The 24,172-nt window shown below is 50.7% G+C and overlaps 1 protein-coding gene across 2 annotated transcripts; it reads left to right on the top strand.

The window, feature by feature from the left end:
- The first annotated feature begins 518 nt into the window (after window positions 1–518).
- Window positions 519–22,937, top strand: ADA (adenosine deaminase). Of its 2 annotated transcripts, none has more exons than XM_074843357.1 (11): window positions 519–573; window positions 8,380–8,441; window positions 11,704–11,826; window positions 11,976–12,119; window positions 12,968–13,083; window positions 15,404–15,528; window positions 17,965–18,036; window positions 18,316–18,417; window positions 19,185–19,252; window positions 19,735–19,864; window positions 21,132–22,937. In XM_074843357.1, the coding sequence occupies exons 1-11, from the start codon at window positions 532–534 to the stop codon at window positions 21,231–21,233; spliced, it is 1,086 nt and encodes a 361-aa protein (XP_074699458.1). In that variant the 5' UTR covers window positions 519–531; the 3' UTR covers window positions 21,234–22,937. The 2 variants fall into 2 exon arrangements, with proteins under 2 accessions (XP_074699458.1, XP_074699459.1); XM_074843358.1 differs by lacking the exon at window positions 519–573 and adding an exon at window positions 962–1,028.
- Window positions 22,938–24,172: the final 1,235 nt, after the last annotated feature.

Here is a 24,172-nt window from a genome sequence, read left to right as displayed (position 1 = left end):
TGACAGTATTTTAAGTTGATATAGTGATTTTCATCTCCAAGGCTCCCTGCGGAAAGGGCCTGGGATCTGGGACTGCCTCACCTGGGCAGGTGAACTCCAGTCATGCAGATCGAAGCTGTGACCCCCCTCTCTGCAGTGATTTTGGAAACATCACCTGCCTGCTCAGTCCCCTCCAGGCAGCTCAGATCTCATCTCACCCAGGGCTGTGCCAGGACCCAAGGGATGTTCCTCAAAGCTCACGCTGGGGAGTGGTTCCACCTTGCAGACTGGCCTTTAGCTGAATGGGTGTGACTTTTGGGTGCTTCAAGACTGGAGTGGCTGCGAGCTCTTTCTCCAGTAGCGGAGAAGCCACGCTCGGCGGGGAGGAGCAGGACTTTCTGCCCCACAGTCCCTCAATGATGTGGGCTGCCATGTGCATCGCTCCTGGGAGAGGACTGCGGGAGGCAGAAGAGCAATGTAAAACATGGGCAGGTCACTAAAAATAAGAAATGAAACGCTGAGCATGGGTTTGCGGGAGCTGAAAGCAGGTGTATGATGGACCAAAGGAGTCCAAAAAGCCATCGGACAAAACAAGTGAGTCACCGAGCAGCAGCTTTGCGAGCAGGAAAGGGGGTGAGGGATGATCATTCCTAAGCTGAACAGTTAAGTCCCTTTTAGGTTTAAAAAAACAATTGTTGCATTGGCTTAAGCCTGCAGCGGAACCGGCGGTCCCGGTGCCGCTCTGCGAGCTGAGCTGGTGTCCCACCGTGTTCGGTGTGTTTCACCCCGTCCTCGCAGGAGACGCGGCTCCGCCCGGGCTCTCGGCTCCGAGGGAAACGCGGGCGGGGGGGGCATTACCGGGCGGGATGGCGGGGCGGCGGGGGAGCGGCGGGCTCGGTGGGGAGCGGCGGGCTCGGTGGGGAGCGGCGGGGCGGGGCCGGCGGGGGGCGGGACGAGGCGGGCGGGGCGGGGCGGCGGGCGCGGAGCGGGCGCGGAGCGGCGGCGGCGGCAGCATGGAGCGGGGGCTGCGCGTCTTCGGGGACCCCAAGGTGAGGCGCCGGGCTGCGGAACGGGGCGCGCCCCGCGGCTGAGCTGCTGCGCCCCGGGGCTGGCAGCCGGGACGTGCCCCGGCGCTGAGGCGGCGGGCGGCGACGGGGAAGCCGGGACGTGCCCCGGGGCCCGGCGGCTGAGCCGGGAGGGGTGTCCTGGGGTCTCGCTCGGCGGCACCAGCCGGGGGCTGCGCTGCCCCGGCCCGGTGCTCCTCGCAGGAGCTGCCCCGGGCATCCCGCACGCCCCGGCTCCCCGGTGCCGGAGCGGCGCTGGCCCCGGTTCCCCGGCCCCGTTTCCCCGCCGCGGGACATCCCAGCGCCCAGGCAGGGTCACCCCGCTGCTCCGGGCTGGAGATGCGCTGGTGGCCTGGCTGGGGAAGAGGCAAGCCCTGGAGGGTCCAGCACTCCAACCGTTGCCTTGGTCTGCTAAAACAAACGTTTTCTCTTGTTTTTTTTTGTTTTGGGGTTTGATTTTGTTGCTTTGTGGGTGTGTTTCTGGTTTTGGGTGGGGGTTTTTTTGGTGTGTATTTTTTTTGCTCTTAAACATTTAGTTCAATTATTCCTCAGACACCCAAGATACCACCTTGGTGACTGCTCTCAGAGGGGTGCTCCAGTCTTTTGCTCTCACCATGTGCTGTATAAATACATCTCAAGTATCATACAGTAACATGTTCATTAATCAGATTATTAAAAAGTTGAAAAGGAGGAAGATGAAACAGATGTGGTTAGCAATAACCCTGTATCTGATGGCAGAGTGCTGCCTGCGCTGCAGGACAGCTCAGCTCCCGGGTTGTGATCTGGGTAAGCTGGTGGGTGGGGAGCAGGTTTTCTCTGCCTGGCTGCCTTCGGGCTCTGGCACTGACTGCCAGGAGGGGTTGGAGTAGAGGAGACCAAAAAAAGTGATGTGATGGTCATGGTGATCCTACTCTAGGAGACCCTGAGTGGTGGCAACTGCATGCAGCTTTCCCAGGGAAGAAGATTGCCTCCAAAACCCCAAAAGGTTGGGGGGTTTTTGGCACTGTTTGCATCCCCTACCACTCCCAAACCATTTATCTCTCAATTTGAGCTCGCACCAGGAAAGTCTAGCGAACGTGGAAAAGGCTGTGTGCATGGGTCTGATTCATGTTTCGTTCCATCACTACGTGAGGCTTCCTTCTGAGGAAAGGTGACTCATGCAATAGTGGGCAAACCTTGATACCAAAATCAGGGAGCGTTGACATCTACTAGTGATTAAAGCCTTTTTAGGGCTACTTCAGTTTTGGGAGATGCTGGCATTTCATCACCTCCACTAAGAACAAAAGCTGTTGGTTCACACCGGTGATTTCAAACTTTTGACTGAGAGAAGCAAGTTAAGTTCTTCTTTCACTTGTGCTTCTTCCTACTTTTCCAGTGCATGGGAGAGTGGGATGCCAAAGAGAGAGACCTAGCAAAAACCATGCAGGGTTTGGCTGCTAAGATCAGGCTTCTGTTGTCTGGTTGCCGGCAGTTATGAGACTGGTTTTCCTGAGTCAGGCAGTCCCTTTCAGTCCTGTGAACCTGCTAAGTCAGGCTTGGGAAAAAAAATGGGTCTGAAGTCAGTTAATGAACCCTATTCATTCCCCTGGACCTTCTGCCATTGGGAACGATCCGTTTTGTGTTTTAGAGATGTTTCTGGTAACTGGAGCAGCTTCGAGCCTCAGCTGAACGTGGGGCCGGGGCTGCCTCCGCGTTTTTTGGGAACTTGCTGACTCCCAATGACTGCAGCAGATGAATAGGGAGCTGCTGGGGCTGCTGGTGGGTGACTTTGAACCCTGCTTATTGTAGGCCATAAAAGACCGAATAGACTGCCATTCCTTGAACACCAACCATCAGCCTCTTCCCTCTTTGCTCCACAACCGGAGCAGAGACCGTGTCCTTGCTTGCTACTGGCTCTTCTCCCCTCAGGCCAGCCCCAGGTCGGGGGCTCTGGGACACATGGCTCTCCTTTCCTGTGGCTCCCGTGTGCCTTGAGCCATGCTGCAGGGAGCAGGATGGGAATGGGAGCTTCTAGGGTTGGGCCCACACCCTCCCAGCAGCTGGTGTAGCTCTGCTGCTGGATGCTTGTTTCCAAAATAAGCATCAGGTCACATTGGGCAGGTGTTCCTGCAAGCCCTCCTGGGACACACTGTGTGTATCACGGTGTTTCGGGGCCTGTCCCCATCCAAAGGGAGACAGTTATCACCGACGTGCCTGTCATACCCAGGAATTGGGAGAGATGGGCCAGAACTGGCTGTAGCTGCGTGTGTCCTGTCAATGGTGAGGAGAGCGCCTGGTGACCAAACCCGGATGGCAGCGAAGGTGCCCTCCCTGCTGCAGAGCGCTGGCTGTACCCAGGGGGTTTGGGGGGGCGTCCTGCCCTGCTCCCTGTAGCACTGCAGCCTCCCCCGGCTCGAGACAGACCTGCCCATCTGTGCCAAGCCTGTAGCACAGGTATTTGCACTGGGTGCAAAACTTAAAAACAAACAAATTTAAAAAATAATTTAAAAGTGTGTCCTTATTGTGGCAGTGCAAGTGCACAAGGGTGTGCCAAGGATATTTTCTTTGGCTCATCCACTTCTTGCACACAACCTGACCCTTGACCAGCTTGGCACGGGTCAAAGCCTGGTGCCGACGAGGCTGCACCGACCTCAGCTGTACCTTACGCAGTGATGTGTGCACTCCTTCCCTCGGTAATGCTCTGCAGGCACCTTCTCAGATAACCTTCCCAGATCTGCTTGTCAAACGCGATGGCGGTAAGAGACTGGCTTGGTGCTGCACGAAGTGCAAGGGCTCTGTTTATTGCTCCGAAGCGTTGCCTCATTCCAGCCAGGAAGATGCAGGAGGGTGACACACAGCCGCTGTCGCCTGTTAATGGCACCAGGAGCCTCGTACTGATGGTGGTGGAGGTCGAGTAGTCGGTGCCAGGAGGGATGGTACTAAAGGCTGCTCAGCACGGGAGCATCCTCCTCCGCCTCAGTCACCAAACCCACATATCATGCAAATGCTTCTCTAGAAAGCACAAATATTTCTTGCAATGGAGCAGTATGTCGCGTGGGTCTTGTAGTCTCCCATGTTTCTCTTACAGAGGCTCAAGCCTTAAAGCATATGGCAGATTCGTCTCCAAAACGCATTTGTGGGTGTCGTCAGGTTTGAGGATAATACTGTGCCTCTTCCACTTCACAACCCTCTTGGTCCACTCTCACCTCTTGCTTCTAAATGAGCATTTGTGGTGAGTTTATGATGAGCATAACTTTGCTCCTGATAGTGCACTTTCATAAAACTGGTATTTGGGGAACACAGTTCATTCTTGCAGTGATTGGCATTCCTCTTATCTCTTGTTGAATTTTGCTCTCTATTAATGTTTTCCTGCCATGTGTATCTAACAACTGACAAACGACAGTGTAATTACTATGTTTTTCAGTTATTGAGATCAATAGAGTGAACTTTAAATTATCACCTTTTAATGTGCTAATAAATAATCCTGGGCAAAGTCACTGCTAAGGGTTTTAAAATGATGCAACTTTAGTGGCTGCCTGGATTATCTATTAACATCTGCTGGGAAACCATCAAAATAAAAGGTGAGGTTGGTGTTACTTTTACCATGGTGTTCGGGCTGAGTTCATTGTATGTATTTAAAAAAAGACCCTAAAACCACCTAATACAGAAATTCCCTCAAGTGCCTTAGTTTGGATGGTACTTTTTATGCCACATAATAGGTGAACTGAGCAGTTAACTGCTCTGCCATGGTCTGCTGAGCAAACTGTGGAGTAATAGAGAAATTCTGTTGGGTTGACTGTAGCTGAAAATACTTTGAATGTTTGGTTAACTTTTTCCTCTTAATTTCACTAAATTGAAAATAATCAGACTTGATCTTTGAATGGAACACACTTGTTTGCAGTACCTCATTTTGTGTTTGAAGTTATTTTTGAAGCTTATTAAGCTTTAGAGAAAACATTACAATATTTTCAGAAGAGAAAAGTCATGCCAGAGCCCTTAAAACTTCTTCTTTTTTAAAATCTGAACAAACTTCCTGATATCTGCACTAACAAGTCATGTGCCGTGGCTGAGCTAAAACTTTTTTTGCATAAAAATGGAAAGCACTCGGTTTGCTCTGACAGCCTTGGCTGGGGGTTGTCTGTGTTGAGGACACACAATTTATGGCCAGTTACATCTTTTGAACTCATTCCTCTGACTTTCGACAACTGTTTAGTGAAACTCAGAGATTTAACTGAATTGCACTGTGGGTTTTTGATGCACTGGCCAGCGGTCAGTGAACGTGCTCTCAGCTGTGGAGGAACAGAGGAAGGGTTGAGGGGTGGCTACACAGAGGTGGTTCTGGGGGTCCTTGCTGCAGCTGGGGGAAGAGCAGAGCTCCTGCCCCGGGAGAGCATTAGAGAGCTCTGCTGCTTTCTCGTTCTTTATCAGAATAAATGTTACCACATCCAGGTTTGCTGTGAGAAAGGAAGGCATCGCTGGTACCGCATGGCTGACGGCTCCTCTCCAGTGCTGGTGTAGCCCGTGGTGCCGTTGGGCTCCTGGACCAAGTATTGAGATCCCTATTTAATCTGTGTGCACGGGCTTCCTCTCCAAATAAACTGGAGGGCTTGGGGTGGGAGACCACACGTGCATGGACCTCTGTGGGCCAAGGAGCAGAGCCCTGGAAGAGGCACTGGGCTCCTGCGTTCACCTTATTTCTGCTTGCTCAGGCATCATCTCCTGATACCGCAGTTCAGAGAAAACTCTTTCATCTTTATCTGGGTACTTTCCTTGACTTAAAGCAAGGTCACGTTACCCACTTGTATCTAGAAAAGTCTTGTGCTTTGTTTACCCAAAACAAACACACAGGAAGAGAGCCGCAGCGTAATCTGCAGCGAGCAGCCTCCCACGGACCTGGAAGCGTACGGGGTTTGCGGGCAAGGCGCCTGGGGGAGCTGAGCTGCTCCGTTGTGCCTCTGCTGATTGCAGCTTTATCTAGGGCCAGCTCTTAGTGGAGACCCTTGTAGATATACCTTTACTTCTTCACCTGAATGTCCCTTGGCAATCTAAATAGCCTAGATTAGGTCCTAGCTGCAGAAAACAACCCCCCAGACTCTGATCTTGAGGAACCCCCACAAAGTTTTGGGTTGAGTAGCATGGCACAAGAGCTTCTTAGCACTTAGTTTAGGTCCCTCCAGACCCAAAGAAGTGCATGGCACTGGAGAAAGAGTCTGTTGCTGGTGTTGGAGAGGAACCTTGCTGCTTTACAAGCATCTCACCTGCAGCAGTGGCAGAAGGAAGTGACTTTTGAGTAAGCACACCACTGAATTTGCTTTCTCATTGATGGAAGTGTCATGTTGGGATGTTCTTGCAGGAATGCTTGAGAAATGTTTGGGGTGAGAAGACTCCGGTAGGTTTTGTTTGCTTGGTTTTTATATGCAGCATGAATGAGTTTCAAGCCCGTAACTCCATCAGAAGGTCACAAGGGCTGTTGAAAACCTCAAGGAATGGAGCATGCATGGTTTTGAAATAGGAATCAGAGCTCAAGAGTGGAAAGCATGCCAGGCGTCCACATCTGGCAATGCAGACCATGTCCATGGTCTGTTATTTTATCTGCTGCTTCTCAGGACATTTAGTCCTCGTAAGTCGGATTGTGTAACTCGAGGTGGGGGGAAAGATCAGGTTTTGCCCTTTTAAAATCTTCATCCCTGTAGATTCAGATCATGTCTTAAGGGTAGGAGAAGTCACAGGGATATCTTTTTACAACCTCCTAGCAGGGGTGTCAGTGGGGATATTCATGACCCCTGGGCCAGCTGATTCTAATGGTGCAGGGTCAGTAGCTCGAGCTGCCCTGAGCCTGGCACCTGCATTTTGCATCTCACCAGTGCACATTTCAGCGGTAGCTTCATGTCCATCCTGTGCAGGTGGCCTGAACCTGAGCACTGTCCCACCCCAGCAATGATGGCCTTTTGCAGCAGAAGCCATCCATGAAAACCCTGGCCATGGGCCAGAAGGTGGGTGTCTCTGCCTGCATGGCAGGCGCCTAGGGCTGCAGGAGGAGGTGGGGATGGGAGCGAGCTCGTGGGCATCAGTGCTGGTCCCAGAGATGGGCATTGCCAGCTCCGTGCCGGGAGCTGGGCCAGCGGCATTGAGCTCACTCACATCAGCTGCTCGCGGGTGCTTCAGAGGAGTGAAAGGTTCTTGAGGTGGACAATTACACATTGACCTGCTTGTAGAGACTGCTTACTCATTTTTCTTCCAGCTCCTTGTAGTTATTGTTTGATACGTACCCTGACGCCAGAAGGTTTGTGGGTTTTAATTAGTAACCCTGGGTGGTTTAGTTATCCATGCAAATATCCAGTCCTCTTCTGAATCCTACTCAGTTCTTACTCAGTGTCCTGCAGCAACCATCTACACAGGAAAATTTGCACAATGTTATAACTAACAAGAACTTTGTATTAAGTTGCTTCTCTACAGTTTCATTAAAAAATAAAATAAAATTAAATACGTATTTTGTACACTATTCCATTGCTTAAAAGAAAATAGTTCTGGAAATACGAAGATCTAGCTGAAACATTTTACAGCTAATATTTTCCTTCCCAGTTCAACTTCCAAATTACATCTGTCATGTTCCTCCAAAAGGCCCAGCTGTCTAATGGAAAAAGCTTGCTTTTGCTTTTCTGGGGCTCTTTCTCCAAAAGCCGTTGTTTCAGCAATAATCAGGAAACAGGGTTTCAGAGTGAAGGGATCTGAGTTACTGTCCCATTTTTAATGAGTCGAAATTTAAGTGTTTTATTTTGAAACCAGCTTGTTAGCTCTACAGGGCAGCTCTTGTTATTTTTTACAGCACCTTGCACTGTGGGACTGACTCCATGTGTAGGATTAGAAAGCCTCTAAGCTCTGATAATACCAAGTAATTACCAATATATCAGGAGTTATTTCTTGGAAATGAGTCAAACTTTCTGTGTAATGACTCTTAGCAAATTAATTGATGCTTGGGTGTCTGTGAATTCAGGAAGGAGCAAGCTGGAAAGCGAAGGTGTTTGGGGTCTGCTTTTTTCACTTTTCCCAAACTCTAAACCATGCAAGCTAAATAAGGATAGGGCAATTCCTGAAAATTACTGGAAACAGAATAAATTTCTAAAGATCCATTGAATGTGTGAGCTGTAGCAGCAATAAGAAAATATTGAGATAATACTCAGGTATTGAAAAATAAACTTTAGCATGATGGTATTTTAAAAATGTTTTTGTGCTTCCTTGTCATGACTTTGTCCCCATAGTGGCTGCATTTATACCTGTGTTAGCACCGGCTGCTTACCTCCAGACTTTTGCTGCAGCTCTAAGAGTACCTCACTGATTTCTCTCTATCTTATTGCAGGTAGAGCTTCATGTCCACCTGGATGGAGCCATTAGACCAGAAACAATCTTGCACTTTGGCAGGTGAGTTGCGGGGGGAAGAAAGCTCTGGGAGCTGCAGTTCAAAAGCATCATCCCTTCTGCTTGGCCAGTTCTCCAGCAGAAGAGCTTGTGCTGGCAGGCTGGGAAAGCTCTCTCCCTTGCTGTGCCCACAGCAAGCCTGCTGGTGCTGGTCTCGCCTCCGCACTGACGGGTCCTCTGGCTGCACTTCCCAACACACAGTGCTGCAGCGGGGCTGCGCTGGTAGCAGGAGCGTGAGTGAGGTGGTCATCGGTCCTGCGAGCTGGGCAAGCAAAGAGGAGCCAGTGTGAGAAAAGTGCAGAAGGTGTCTCATAAACAGAGCTGGCTGCCTTTGAAGTGTACTCGGGAAGTGGCAGAGTCAGTGTATTCTCATGTCTTTTTCCACATTCCTACTTGCAAAAGCAAGTAAAGTGAAAGCAGGCTGGGAGTGTCTGCTTGGTGGTGGTGCCATACCACAGTCTTGGGAGGAAAAACCAGCTTGGGTGCTCCTCCCTGCCCTGCTGCTCTTTGCCTTTGAACCCCAGGCTGGCTGCTTGGTGCCAGCAGTCAAGGAGTCCTGCTCATGTGAGGGTTACCCAGGAAAGCGCTTGGCAGCGACCTAGAGAGGTTGTTTCCTTGACAGAGCCCATGTGCATCTTCTTGCTTCAGTGTAGCTTGTGAGGGAAGCACCAGGATGAATGATTAACTGGTGCGAGGACCTGGCTCCACAGTTGTAAGCAAAATAAACTTAAGACTTCTTCCAGCTGTCACTATTCAAAAAGCTAATAGAGACTAGCAGATATCCTTGGATCAGAAAGTGGCAAGCTTAAAGATTTCAGGAAACAGCTCTTACGTACAACTCTGGTACTTTGGGGACAAAATCAGCTCTGAGGAGGATGGGGAGTAGTTCTGGCATCCTATGAGTCCAGCAGACTCCAAGGCAGGGCAATTCAAAGGAGGAATTCTCTAAAGCAGCTTTTTCTGCAGGGAGCGGCCGTACGTTTTGCAGTGTGGTCAGAGTAAAGAAGGTGGATCAGAGATGTCCATCTCATTCATGGCAGGACATTGGCACGGTGAGCTGAGTCAGGCTTCCTGCTGGCTCTGCTCGTGCTGCTGGTGGGCTGCAGGGCTGGAACAAGTCCTGATGGACGGAAAAGTCAGTGCTGACTCTCTGGGGCTCTGCTGGGTCCCTCTGCCACCAAAGGACAAATGCTGGTGTAGTGCCCCAGGAGGGCTGTAGGAGCCCTGAGGCCCAGGAGGCACCAGCCATCTGAGGATCCTGTGCACCTCTCTTGCTTAGGACAGAAACCATTGCCCAAGTGTGTGCCCAGTTCCCTCTTATTTTTAAACAGCCCTGGCATCTTCTGGGGCTGCCAGCCCTTGGGTGCTGTGCTTGGCTGGGGTGGAGCAAAGCTGTGCTATTCATGGGCTCTAAAACTAGTGCTCACACAAATGTAAAAGCAGTGGGAGACCGTAGGGGACTGCCTTAATAACCTCACCCTGGACACAGAAAGCTGCTTGTGGTCTATTTTTAAAGGTAAAGAGCTGGAAATAAATTTGCTGACCACATATAAATAACCCAAAGCTGCCAGGATGCACAAGCCCCCTTGGGCAGTGGCTGAACTTGTCCATTTTTAGAAACTTTGGCTCCAATTCTGTCAGGTCTGGGCCAGGCTTTGCATCCCCCCTGCCCAGCCAAAGGGTTTAGAGCTGTGGCGGACCCCTCATAGGACTGGGTGTCCCCAGGGGAGGTGCCCTCTCCACAGTGGGAGGTGGTGCTGCCTGTGGCTGGAGGTAGCTCTGGGCACAAGCACGTTCTCCTGGGGCAGCTTTGCTGCGGGAAGGCTCCCAGATACCAGCCGGGTTGGATGGGGCAGCAGCAGCTCCCAGAGCCACGCTGGCAAGATCCACCAGACGCCCTCAGCGAGAGACCTGACCCCAGTGTCACTGCTCTGCGGATCACCCCAAAGCACTGTCGCTGCTGGCTGCGCGGAGGCAATCCTTCGGAAAGCACATGAAAGAGGTCAGGGAAATGGCTTTGCTGTAGGAAACTTTTCCTGGGCAGGTGGAGGAAGATGCGGGCCAGTTCCTGGAGCAGAGACCAATGTGTCAGTGCCATGGAAAGAGCAAGGCAGGGGGGAAAACCGATGCTTTGGCAGTGGTGAACATTCCCTGCCGAGTGCCAGCAGCTTAATCTGTGCAGATTGCCTGTGAAGGCTGAGAGTGGGGCTGGTTTCTTTCCTGCCTGAGCAGGGAATGAGCAATGTTTACTGGGTCCAGGAGTGGGGTCTTTGGGCTGCTTCCCTGTGGATTGTTCATCGAGATGGTTGCTGGCATCGGGACGCTAAAGCTGTCTGTGATGTTTTGTCTCTATTGGCAGAGAGATCCATCAGTTGGCTGTAGTTCATCATGGCAGGAAAGAGGATTAAAAACAAATGTCTAGTTATTAGTCCTAATTTAGGTTGGCATGTGCAGGGTACCAGGGTGTAGGATGGGGATGGAAAAGCCTGCCTGGGAAGGGTGCAGCATCCTTGGCTGGCAGTCCCCTCGAGCCTGACTGTCACCCCACCAGGGACACCTCCACCCACCTGGGACTCCAGGCTCTCCAGGGAAAAATGGCCTCTTCCCTCTGGGAAACATTTAGGTGGGCTTTACCATCTCCATCCCTTTGGTGAGAGCAGTTGTTGGGACTGCCATTTTCTCCTGCGTGAGAAGTGTCCCCATCAGAGAAGATGCTACCATGATGTTGGGTTTGGGAACCAGCTCACTGGCAGGAGCTGCCAGCGTTAAACCCATGAGCCATGACACTTCTGTGTGCATGATCCTGCGCCTGGGAGCGTCTCTGCAAATTTTCAAGCCTCTGAGCCTGCATAAGTGGAAATTAACTTTTCTAAAGAATGTTGGCAATTCTACCACGAGAACTAGGAGATGTCGCGCCTAGGATAGTAGGAGGTATCCACACCCCCTTTAGGTGAACTCCTTCTTAAGCTTAAAATGTGTTCTGGCTCTGTTCCTGCCAGGTCAGTCTTTTGATTTGTTTGTGCTTTGCTTTGTTGTGCTTGATTTGGATTTGTTTGGGCTTTGCTTGTATTTTGGATTGCCTTCCTCCCCGCTGAGATTCAGGGCTGCATCTGTGAGGAGATTTTGGAAGGACAACATGTGCTGTATCTTTTTTGTGAAGAAATGGATGTTACTGCTGCCAGCTTGGGATGCGATTGCTGTATGAAATGGACTGATTAAATATGTGATACCCTTTGCTGTCAATAACACGTTGCTTCATTTCCAGGAAAAGAGGGATTCCTCTCCCCGGCAGCACTGTTGATGACCTCCTGAAGCATGTCAGCTACAAAACACCACTGACACTTACTCAGTTTTTAGAGAAGTTTAATCACTACATGCCTGCCATTGCGTAAGTACTGCACTTTTTGCTTCTTCCCCCTCAACATTTGGCAGTACCTCTTGGCTAACATTGCTCAGCCTTGGAGGTCATCTCACCTGCCCCCAGTGTACCCTGAGGGTGATGAGTCCCAGTGATGGGTCCCACTACCGTCCCTGCAGGGGTGACCGTGAGGCAGTGAGGAGGATCGCCTACGAGCTTGTGGAAACGAAAGCCAAAGAAGGCATCATCTACGTGGAGGTCCGGTACAGCCCTCACCTCCTGGCCAACTGCTGCGTGGATCCCATCCCCTGGGGCCAAACCGAGTGAGTGATCCCGCCATGCCAGGAGCTGGTGGGTGGCCGGTCAGGTGTGGAGAAGGCATGGCCCACACCAGTGAGCCAGCGTGTGTTCAAAGTCTGGTTTAATCAAACCTTCTGTCTCCTCCAATGCAGCAAGTGCCAGCATGCTTCCACCTCTCTTCCCCATCAATAGGATTTTCATTTTATAATCTGTGTGCTGCTGTGTTTTAACATCGCTTGCTCTGGGCACCTAAGTCTGCATCTGTGGAGCAGCTGTGCTTGAACTTCTGGCTGAAGCCGTTCTCTGTGTGAGGAAAAGCAGCATTCAGATATGGATTGCCTGCCTGCAAAATGTGAATTTGAGCTGGCAGACGGTGGCAATGTTGGAGGGGGCTGGCGATCTGATCCCTTCTTTACATGTCATCCCTTCTGTGATGTGTGCCTCTGATTAAATCAGTGCTGGGCTCTGTAGCCCCTTGCAAAATGTGTTGTGATGGGCACCGAGCCCCATGCTTGCCCCTGCCTGGCTGCAGGCAGTTATGTGCCCTAATGAGCTTCTCTGGCAAAGAGTGGGTTCCTCTGCTCAGGCAGGATTGGCATCCAGTTCCCTGAGGCTTTTCTAAATCTTACTATCATCTTTGCATGCTTTTGTGCCCGACATCTGGTAAATCTGGGCATGGCATGAGTGTAAAAGGTGCTCTTCAGCTCTGGGCCGTCTCGTTGGGCTCCTCTGGATGTTAAGGCGAGTGGGACCCCGGGCAGCCTGGGTTTTGCATGGGGTGTCCCGTGGGGGTGCTGGGCTGGGCCTGCGGCTCCTGCCTGTGTCCCTGGCAGGTGTCTGGCCTCTTGCTGACAGCTTTTCTTCCCTGCAGGGGAGACCTCACTCCAGATGAAGTCGTTAACCTCGTAAATCAAGGACTACAGGATGGAGAAAGGGATTTCCGCATCAAAGCCAGGTCTATTCTATGCTGCATGCGCCATATGCCAAGTAATGTATTGCAGCTCCCCTGCTGCTCTGCTCCCCTTCCCTGACGCGTGGCGGGGGGTGACGTCCCCTGGGTTCAGGTCCCCGCAGAAATCCCCTGTCCCATGGCCCTGGGTCCAGTGCAGGACCAGACGGTGCTGAGGAGTAGTTTTTTCTTGCTGGGGATCCTCTGTTCCCTTCACTATGGAGTAAGGGTCTGCTGGATGTGAAAATGGGGGTCTGTGGGTACATCCAGTGTCTGAAGGGTTTTGCTAGAGAGGCCAAATGGGCTCTTCTGTCCTGTCTCACGGAGGTGTGATTTCTGCTCATACCTCGCTCCCTGCCCAAAGGCTGGAGCTCTCCTTGGGCCAGTTGAAGCTGTTGCCATAGTGTGTGGTTTCATCTGCCACGACTGTCTGGTGGGCCTGAGAGAGAACAGTGACAGGAGGAGGACCGGGCGTGAGAGCTCACACTTTCCCTGCTCGTGGTCGTGCTGCTACAGCAGCACACGCCTTCATTAGTCTGGACCATGCGTCAGCCAGAGAATCCACTGGCTGCAGTCTCTGCTGGTTTAAGCTGAAAACACAAGTAAAATATACCTAAGTCACACATATAATTAAAAGTTTTTTATAAAATCAGCAGCTCTGAACTTTGTCAGTAACAGGTGCTATGACCCAGAATAGGAAGAAAACCCAATTTCCAGTGTTTTGTTGGGCTGCTGAGTTCTGTGAGCATCTTCCTTCAGGGAAACATGCAGCCAGAGCGAGGTTGTATGACAGTAGCTGTTCTGTGTGAAGACTTTGTTACGAGTATCTTCATCTCTCTCAACAGTATTATGTAGGCTTAGTAGGGTAGGTGGTGGAAAGATTTTTGCTAATGAGTACACAGTTAATTTGTGTCTAGAAATGTGACAAATTATATTATTGGAAACTGGGAGATTTGAGAGTGGGTTTTTTTCCTGCCTGCACAATCAACCCCAAACAATACTTTGAAAACATGACCCTTAAATTTCTGGTTTCTAGCAAAAAACTTTTTTCTTAGGAGAAACTGGAAAGCTGTGAGGCAGAGTCACGCTTCTCTGCAGTTACGGTCCCTGCCAACACACAAGTGGCGAAGACAGAAGGTGGTGGGAGCACGCGAGGGCACGTGCAGTGTGTGCTTGCACAGCAGGAGGGATTGCTTGTGCAAACAACCGAGCTGGCATTCGCAGTGTCCCAGGGCACCAACTCTTACCCAGAGCCAGTGATGCACTCAATACAAGAGTCGTTAGCACTGCATTCGGGATGTGCTGCACAGTGAGAAGCCACCCTGTAATTTATGAACTGTTGAGAGAAAGGCAGAGATGCCAGTGAGAACTAGCTCATATTAAACTTGTTAATAAAATAATGGCTCTAACCCAGTGAGTTGGAAACTGATGAAAAAAGAAAATGAAATTGCCCACGTTTTCTTAGGTGTTCATATGATTTTGAGATTATATGTCACAGCAGGTGGCTGTTAATTATTAACACTACCGTTTATCTCTGTTTCTTGGCCTTTTTTCTAAGGATAAGTGCTGTATGAGCTGGTAGATGCATGTCCTTTCTCAGAGGTTATCCTCTATCCTGATCAGAGATAGCTCTGAAGTAGTTGCTGGCCACTTGTTACTCTTTTTCTCACGGATGCCAATAAGATAAAATTCTGTGAGTGTTAAAGGTCAGCCTTCCAGGAGGCAGACCAGCTCCTTCCCACCAGGAGCAGCATCCACCATCTTGTCTGGGGGAGTCGAGGATGATCTGTAGCAGGGGAGGGCTGTCTGTCATACAGGGGCCCTGCAGAGACCCCCCCCAGCCCAAACCCCTTCGTGACACAGCACGGCCAACGGGACGGTTCTTCCTTTCCCCCTTGCCCAGCCTGGGATGGGGTGAAATCTCAGGAGCAGGCTGAGGGATTTCTCCTGCACACCATGTTACAGCACCAGGGCTGTGCAGTTCAGCTTACCTTGGGCCAACTGCAGCAAGCACTACCATGTTTGATTATTTTTTTTCTCTTTTATTTTTTCTTTCTCTTTTTTTCCCCTGCTGAAAGTGAGCAGAAAAATATGATGAGAGCAGCTTTATAGCTGGTTAAATGCATTTGATTTCCCTCTGATTGGTGATGGACTAATCAGTTGGCAGTTTTTATTTGCCTGAAGATGGCAGACCTTTCTAGGAGTTTGTCAGCTTTCTTTTTGAGCGTCAAATTTTAGGAAAGACCAAAGAAAATAGCTCTAGCCTTCTAGTTATGTGACCAGGATTTGTTTAGAAAAATGCTGAGGGTGCGACTCTTACCAATGCTTTCTCCTGAACCCTGGTGCTGTCTCTTCCAGGCTGGTCTCCAGAGGTGGTGGAGCTCTGCAAGAAGTATCGAAACAACTCTGTGGTGGCCATCGACCTGGCTGGGGATGAGTCCCTGAAGGTGGAGAATTCCTCCGAGCATAAGAAGGCTTATGAGGTTTGTTTAATAAGCTTCTTAAAAGAAATTACAAGAAAAACATATATTGAGGGGACATGGGGTATGTTATTCAGACTGCAAACAGCTGGGACAGCTTAAAAATTCGTTGCAGCCATTAAAAACATTCTGTTAAATAGCAAAAGAATTTGTTTATATTTCCTAAATGATTAATGGCAGGCATCATTGCTTAAACATGGCCTTGGAGCTGGAGCTCGGCATGCTGCCCCATAGCACTGAGTACAACACGAGTGACGGGCAGCCTGTGTCCCCCCCGGCAGCACCCCACTGCTGTCGGCTGGGGTCTGCTCCTGGGGGTTGGTGAAACCACAGCCAAGGGTGGAAGAGACTGGCCTTTCCAGTCTGGCAGAAATCACCGGAGGAGCAGAGAAGCAGCTGCAAGGTTTGAAGTGCTTTTATCTGATCGTCTCAAATGCAAACACTGGAATGTCTTCAGGAGCCTGGTCCAAGACTAGCACTAGACCTCAGCACTTTGCAGCGGCTCAGAGGGAAAGCTTCGCGCCTCGCTCCTCTTTGCTGGTGGGATTTTGGGGTTGTTGGTCCCCTGCATCAGTGCGAGAGGAGGCTGGGCACCATCACTGCCAAAAAGGACGGTGCTTTGCAAGCAGCACTCAGGGCTGAAACGACACCAGACTTTCTTGGGGTCTTTGCCCCCATCAGCAAGAGCCGACGCAAGGTCTGCCTGCGCTGCTGAGCAGGAGGAACTGAGTGTTTATAAACTGAGACGTGAGCACAGGGTTTTATTAATCAACGAGCAGGCGTGTCTCATCCTGCCCTGGTGTGCCAGCAGTACCCAGGTCCAGACTCCCCCACCTGAAGGATGCATCTTATCTCTGTGCCAGGGACTCGCTCAGGCTCTGAGATGCTGAAGCAAACCCCGCTCCTGATATTGGCCCCTCTTGGTCTGCGTGGCAGGGAAGTGCGTCCCCATAAATACTGCTGCTGTGCTCCGTGGGTATGTAATGCATCCAGGGAAATCGAAGAGACTTGTGGTGTCACTTGGGCAGGCATGTTCTGCCTGGGAGCTTTTGGGGCTGCTGGAGGGGAGAGAACAGATAATGGCAAGAGCTCGACTGTGGCTGCTGGCTGTGGAGGAGCACCAGGGCAGAAACGTACAGTCAAGGATCCTGGGACCACTGTGTCCAAGGAGGCAGCGATTCTTGGAGGAGAAGCCAAGGGAAGCACCATGTGTCCTTGGACAAATGGGTTGAAAAAGAGATTAAGCCACTCCAGGGAAGATATGCCCATGGATGGATGTTAGACACAAGCTCCCTCCTGGATGCAGTGGACAGGGGGGTCAGGCTTCAGTGGCCAGGAGGGTTAGTGAAGAAGTCTTGGTGCATGTGGTGTTCCTGACCCCTCTGCTTGCATTCTCCTGTTGGGATAGTTAGGGATGCCTGTCTTGGGAGTGCAGGAACAAGAGTTTCTGGTTTGTCTTCATCCCATGTAGAAACAAGTGGAAAATTTCAGTGCTGTATGAGTCTGTCTTTCTTCTTGGTCTGGTACTTGGGCCAGAGGGATTTTGTTATTTAAAAAAGTGTAAACAAATTAGCTGTTCGGGAAAAATCAACACTCAGACACAGGGAGCACAGACTGCCTTTCAGATCGATGCACACAGGGCTCTTCTGTAGATGTTCCAGGCAGGGCCTGGGATTGCAGCACATGAGAAGCTGAGAATTAAGTCACTGAAAAAAAATCATGAGTGAAAAGCCCTGAAGGAGTGCCCGGGAAGAGTGTCTGCTGCACGATGGGGCTTGCAGCCTGTCTGCTGCCACCAGCTGGGTGGCCCTTCTCCACCAAGGCAGGAGCCAGGCTTCCCTCAAGGCTGTGCAGCTTCCCAAAGCCCAGGGTGGTCACCCTGGCAAGGGGTTTTTCAGGATGGCTGTGAAGAGAATCTCAAAATGCCCCCAAAGCTGAACCCACAGGGTCCTCGAAGCTCCTTACAGGAGGGAGGCATTTGGTGTCTGAGCATTGATTCATCTTTGCCCTGAGGGCTTTTAAACTTTCCCACTTGGCTGCAGCCAGCCAAAAAGGTAGAAGTTTCAAAGACAGGAACTGCTGCAAGGTTCATGCAGAAGGGCAAGTGGGTGGAGGAAGGAGAGCTTCGAGCTTGCTGCTGTCTGGAGAGGAGACAGCGGTGAGCTCACGCAGTATTAAAAGATCCTGAGGAGTCTGGCTGGGCTCCAGGGGAAGGTAACCAGGCTTTCTAAGTTCCTCTGTGTCTGGCATTACTGAGCCCTTCTCTCGCAGCCTGTGCTACAGCAGAGCATGTCCCTCTTGGGGTGCAGGGCTTATGATCTGGGGGCTTCTTGCACAGACCCCTGTTGCTTGCTGTGCCCCAAGAGCAGTGCCAGCCCAGGGGTTTGCTGACCTTGCTGCAGGTGATGGGACAGAAGCATGTCCTCCCTTGCTTTGCAGGAAGCTGAAAGATGCGGGATTCATCGTACTGTCCATGCTGGGGAGGCCGGCCCACCAGCCATGATCAAGGAGGTATGAGGAGCTCCTGGCTTGGGGCAAAGAGAGGGGCAGGGGTGGGAAGTGCCCCTCATCCCCTGCACTGGGGAGAGAGGAGCCTAAGTCCTCTCTGTTTTCATAACAGAGCAAACATCAGCGACCCAGGCAGAGATCTGGCCCCAACGGCTCAGAGAAGGACCTCCCCAGAGCTAGCTCAGTGGTGCAAGCTGCACCCATGGTCGGGCAGGGATCTCTGGGCAGGTAGGAACTGAGCTGGTGCTCAGAGGCTGTATGTGGTTTTCCTGTTCTCTCTAGGCAGTTTATCTCCTGAAGGCCGAGCGCATTGGCCATGGCTATCATGTCCTGGATGACCCTGAGCTCTACAAGGAGCTGTTGAGAGCAAAGATGCATTTTGAGGTAAGGGTGTGTGGTGGGAGGGTGACCGCGAGGCAGCTGGTGTCTGAGTGGAAAATCAGCTCTCGCTCGGGCTGTGCTACAGCCAGGGACATGACCTGACAGCCAGGGACATGACCTGACACCCGAGTGCTCACCACGTGTTTGGGAACATTGCTGTTGAACCTGGACGCCCAAACCCCCACAGCAAAAACAGTGGAGAGACTTGGCTGTTTGCTGGGATCTTTGTTGCAAGGGGCACACAGCTGCTTGCTTGGTGTGTAGCAGAGAGAAATGGATTCTGGTCTGTCTGAGGATAAATTTCGAAGGGCTTATTCACTAATTTACATACCTTAAGCCTGCAGGCTTCTCCTGCCACAAAGCAGGCTGCTGTACCAGAGCCTGGCTGGGTGGAGGGTGGAAGTGCCTGGGAGTTACTGTGCATGCGCAAATTTTCTTGGCTTTTCCCCAAGTAATCCAACTAATATATGGAATATATATGTATATACTTAATGCCAGTGGTTTCTTAGCTGTAGTTGACACATGGAGGTTGGCTGACTGCCCATGGGAAATACCCCACTGGCTCCTGCTGCTGCCATACAGGCTGTGAGCTCTTCACGTCCATCTCCTGGGACACGCACCGGTCCGTTGGAGTAGCGCTGAGGGGTGGCTGTGAACAAAGCCCTAAACCTGTATCTGGCTTTACCAGCGTGCTTAGCTATCTGCGTACGCAGCTGGTGTTCAGATCTGCGTGGCTGATTCTGGTTTTCGTGTTTAACTCCCTCAAACAGGTCTGCCCTTGGTCCAGTTATCTCACTGGAGCATGTCTTCCGGACTTTGGGAAACACCCAGTAGCACAGTAAGACTTCTCAATTATCTGCAATCCTAAATAACCAAGATTTGGGTTGAATATTGCTGCTTTATTGCTTTAGAAAGGTAACACACCTCTTGGGAAGATGTGATACCTCCTCACCCTTTGACACAGAGGGGCCTGGTGCGGCTGGAGGGGTGCAGGGGTCCCTTGGGGGGGCTGCCCTGTCCCTCCTGCCCCAGCTCTGAGCTGCAGGGCATGAGATGCTGTGCTCCGGTCACTAACCCTGGTTTGTGGCTGAGAGCTGATGTTGTTGAGCCTCTAAGAGATGCCCGGCTCCTCTCTCCGCTGGAGAAGCATCTCGGTGGTGAGCAGTGGTGAGAGAAGCCAAGTCCTGTGTTTGAGTCCAGCAACACAAGCTGCAGGGACAGCTGCAAGGTCTTTGCTTTTACTGCATTTTACCCTGAGAAGTGCATGACCAGTGCAGCATCCAGTGTTTTACCTACTGGTTCAACCTGATTTCCTTACAGATTTAGGAAGGATCGAGCTAACTATTCTATAAACACGGATGACCCCCTCATCTTTAACTCCAATATTGACAAGGATTACAGCATAGTGAAGGACTACATGGGCTTCACTGAAGAGGAGTTCAAGAGAGTGGTAAGTCAGCCATCGGCTGGATGCTCTGCTCATGTGCTGGGTGCAGCTCAGAACAACCCGCTGTTTTTCTTTATAAGCTGAAGAGTTGTCAATGGAAATCAGAAAATCTTGCCCTGGCCTTGTAAGCACGAGGCTGAGGGTGGCTGCTGAGCCGGCTGGGGGGGATGTGGGGAGCAGGGGGGTGTGAGTGCAGGGTGGGCTCTGCAGGGGCTGCATCACTTGGGCTGACTGCTTGGGCTTTATGGGGAACAGGTCAGAGTGGAAATTGTCCACTGACATCCTCACAGCAGGTCTTAGCAGGAAGGAAGGTCCCTGTTGCTTTTATTTCTGAATTTAGAGTTGTAGATAGGTTGTTTCAAGGCCTGGCCCAGAAATTAGCAACAGGTATGAAAGTGCTTGCAGTTTTTGCAGGTATAACATGAGTATGGGACAACTGAGCTGGAAACAAAGTGACTGGTGGCTTTGGTTTTGGCACACACAGTCATTTATGTGTCTTGATTACATCCTTGATTTTCTAATTATTTACCCAGGACAGAAAGGCAGGATAACTCTTGGGATTTGACACCTGGTTACCAAGCGAACCTTTTCTGGTTTGCATTTAGAGTCATGCTCAGCACTTTAACCTGCATGTCTCCCAAGATACTTGCTTGGTTGGGAAGTGCAGGATACACTTTACAAGAGAGCATCAGTCCTGCTCTCAGCTCTGGCTGGAGGAACAAGTCCCTTTCTCCTACAGACATCACCTGCTGGGTCTGGAAGGCGGAGGAAGGACGGCTCTGAGCTCTGGGATCCTGAATCCACAGCTGCTCTGCTGCCAGCTGTCCTCTCCTGCTCTTGCAAAAGCCTGGTTGTTCCTGTGTAATAAAAGAAAGGTCCCTGCACAAGACAGACGAGCAGGGTACATTGCACAGCCAGGCTGTGTCCCAGCAGTGGCGCGTCAGGCTGCCACCACCACTGTGCTGGGAGAGGCCCCTGTCCAAAGGGGAGCCAGGAGTGTAGGGACAGGTCTGAAGTACCTATCCTAGAAAGTCCAAAGTCTTTAAAGACCTTTGCTTTGTGCCTGCCTCATTCCTCTTGGGACTGTTGCTAGTGGCGGGTAGAGCAGTTGCCCTGTAAAATGAGGCTGTGGAAATGAATCTCAGAGTGGAAACTTTACATTCTCCCTCGCCTGCTGCTGCTCAGAGCCAGATGTTGGGATGTGCACAACCACATGTTCATGTCTGATGTGTCTTAATGTCTCCCTTGTGTTCCCCCTCTGTCTCCCCAGAACATCAACGCAGCTCAGTCCAGCTTCTTACCTGAGAAGGAGAAGCAGGAGCTGCTCAACACGCTGTATGAAGCCTATGGGATGGTCCCCAATGCATCGTGACCCATCCCAGCGAGCCAGCGTGGAGTGGTGGCCCTTCTTCATGTGTGCTTGACTCTCCTCTGGGCTAGTGGGAGCACTGGAGAAGGTGCTCAGAGTCGGTCTCTATTACTGGCAGCCCTGTGTTAACCCTTACAGTGCTAAGCAGAATCAGGCTATCACATACACCTACTCTATCACTCCCACAAACTTTCTCCCAAATGGATATCCAACTTCCTATCAAGCTGTCGTGCAAGTAGACAAACTGCCTCCTGGCCTGACTCCCTTCTCCACCTGCCAGTCTTTCTGTACCACAGATACGAACAGAAGAACCTCCCCTGCCTTTTTTTTTTCCCCCTTCTTCCTCTGCTTTATCTGTCCTGCCCCACTGACCTGCCAAGCCCTTAGCTGCAGTGCAGAAATAACCACCTTTAACTGTGACTGTAGCCTGGGTTGGTCTTCACCTTTCTAGGAAGAAGGTATGTTAGTGCTGACAGAGTGAGCAGGCGCTTCAGAAACAGAGGCCTTATTCCCATCCGCGTGGGTAAGAGGGTTTGGCCACAGCTGTATTTACCCAGGGTTAGTCTTGTGCTAACAAGACAGGAACAAGAACCAGCTGGAAGCTGGTGCTCTTGCCCATACACAAGTCTGAAGGGCATTTTAAAAAAAAAAAAAAATCATTTTTTTGGCATCGTTTCTTGGACAAGGACTCCTGTGTATCAGCCTCCCAATGTCACTACCACAGAAGTGCAGACCTTGGGCTCAGGCTCCAGCTGTGCTCACAGCTGGCCACAACCATGCTCACACATGCATGGAAAGTTGGAATATATTTTTACCATTCTGGGCCAAAATCTGCCTTCTGGGACTTTTCCTGGTTTTATACTCATCCTGGAGAATTCCTGTAAACTGCAGTTTGCTCTTCCTCTATCTTGGTATAGGACTTGGAAAAAACATGATTGATTGCCTGTTTTAACCATTCTGCCCTCTTCCTGACTTGACATAATCTTTAGGTACCATTAAAAACTGAGTAAGTAAACTAATAAGCTAGGGCCCAGTGTCACATATTGACTCGGGTCCCATCTGAATTGCTTCTCTCACTCAACCACAACACTGGCTAGAAGTCAGATCTTCAATTTGATGGAGAATTTATACAGAAATATTCACCAAAATTCCTAAGTGATTTTGGTGTATTATAGTCTTTTTACTTAATATGCAATAGAGCCGTGCATCCAGAGGAGAGACCGTTATTTTCTTACGTGAGTGTGTGGTGTGCTTTAGCATCCCAAGTGTCTGCCAAGATGCTTACTCCAAAGCTACTGTACCAAAAAGTTGCCTTTGACAAGGGGCCGTGGTTACCGTTACCACGAACTGTGTGAGACTGGTCCAGTCTCAGCCAGCAGTGACCACGTGCTGGGAGCATTTCCATTCTTTTGGGGCTTCCATATTTGTTTTCTGAGTAAAATACTCATCTCTGAAGTACATGGTGCATATATATACACACATACATGTGTATAGCTAGATAGATGGATATGAGAGAGTTCATTTCTTACTTTTATAAAGCAAATGATAAAACATCACTTTTAAGTACATGATTATGGTAGGAACCAGGCTTTTTTTGGGTAATTTTTCTGCAAAAATTGTTTTTGAAGAAGAGTTGCTTGTTTGGATTCTGGACAGTTGATTGTTAATCCTGTTTAATAAAATAACAAATTTATATTAAAAGATAAATCCTCTTGCCTTTCTGTTCAAGGGTGACTGTTAGGAACCACGGTCCGGGGTCCACAATGTGAGCCATCGTACCCCTGCTAGAGCCTCCGGGTTAATTGGTAGGTGTGGTGGGGGCTTTGGCAGCCTCGTTCCTGCCTTCTCATGCTGCCAGGTTGGAGCGCTTTGACAGCCAGAGGGAAGGTACCCCTGCTCCCTTGCTAGGCAGGCAAGTTGGATGTATGGATGCAGGTTGATCCAACCTCACGTGTCCTTTTCCCCTCGGTAATCAAAGGGATGTGTATCACTGCTAGAAGCAGCAGCGCTATCACTGTGTACTCTCGCTTTTTCTGGCATGTATAAGAAATAGCTTACACCTTTTTTTCCCATGTCCTGAGTTTTGCACAGTCGGTTGATGCTAAGAGCCAGCAGTGGTGCAGCCTGGGCTGCCTGGCTTTTGGACAGCTGTCAGCTTGGGCAGGGGAGTGTTTGCTGAAAGACTTTCCAATCATTTAGTGCTCAGAGTTTCGGGAGGTCTGGCATGCCACTGTGTTCAACTGAAATGAAGGGCTCAGAGCATCCATGCGTTCAGCAACTTTGCAAGTCAGGATGTGGGTGGATTAAGCCAACGCCCTTGGTGTTTCAGCACAATCGGCAACCACAGCTGAGCTGGCTCCTTCACTTGCAGGGGGAACCCGATGCCTCTCGCTTGTCCTCTGAGGGGAGCTGGCCAACAGGTCCCTAATCATCTGCCTAAATATAAGTCTGTAACAGATATTTTCTGACCAGGGAGACCTAAGATTAGCCTGCATTTGACTGCTGGAGGTCTTGCGTCGTGCACAGTCCCTCTGCACCGCCTTTCAGCTTTCTCTGTGTGTCAGCATGAGCCAAAAATACTGTTCAGTGGCAGAGGGGGTTAAAGACCCAACTGCGCAGTCAGCCAAGACCAGGACCTACCTGCTGTTTTGCCCCAGAGCATGGGGAAACGGGAGCAGGCTCTTGGCCGTTGTCCGGGCAGCTCCGGGAGCCGAGCTGGCTTGCAGCTGCCAAAGCAGCAGATGCAGCCACTACCTGGCTGCCAAATCCTCATTTCCTGTAGGGGCTGGAGCCATGGACATCTCTGTGCTGGCCCTGCGGCCATCGCTTCTCGGAGACCCACAGACAATTCTCCCTCTGTCTGGCAGCCGCTTCTCTGCTTATTTATGGCCTTGTTTTCTCTGATAAATCTCAAACTCGTAACATTCAGTTCTTCCCTGGGC

Source organism: Strix aluco, chromosome 17 (assembly GCF_031877795.1).
Source record: "Strix aluco isolate bStrAlu1 chromosome 17, bStrAlu1.hap1, whole genome shotgun sequence".
Taxonomy (NCBI): Eukaryota; Metazoa; Chordata; class Aves; order Strigiformes; family Strigidae; genus Strix; species Strix aluco.
This window is presented reverse-complemented; position numbering and strand designations above follow the sequence as displayed.

Coding starts and splice junctions, on each gene's coding strand:
- ADA (XM_074843357.1), top strand. CDS start 532: ATGATGGACCAAAGGAGTCCAAAAAGCCATCGGACAAAACAA. Junction 12,120..12,967: donor ATCCCCTGGGGCCAAACCGA/GTGAGTGATCCC, acceptor TCTTCCCTGCAG/GGGAGACCTCACTCCAGATG. Junction 19,253..19,734: donor GGGAAACACCCAGTAGCACA/GTAAGACTTCTC, acceptor ATTTCCTTACAG/ATTTAGGAAGGATCGAGCTA.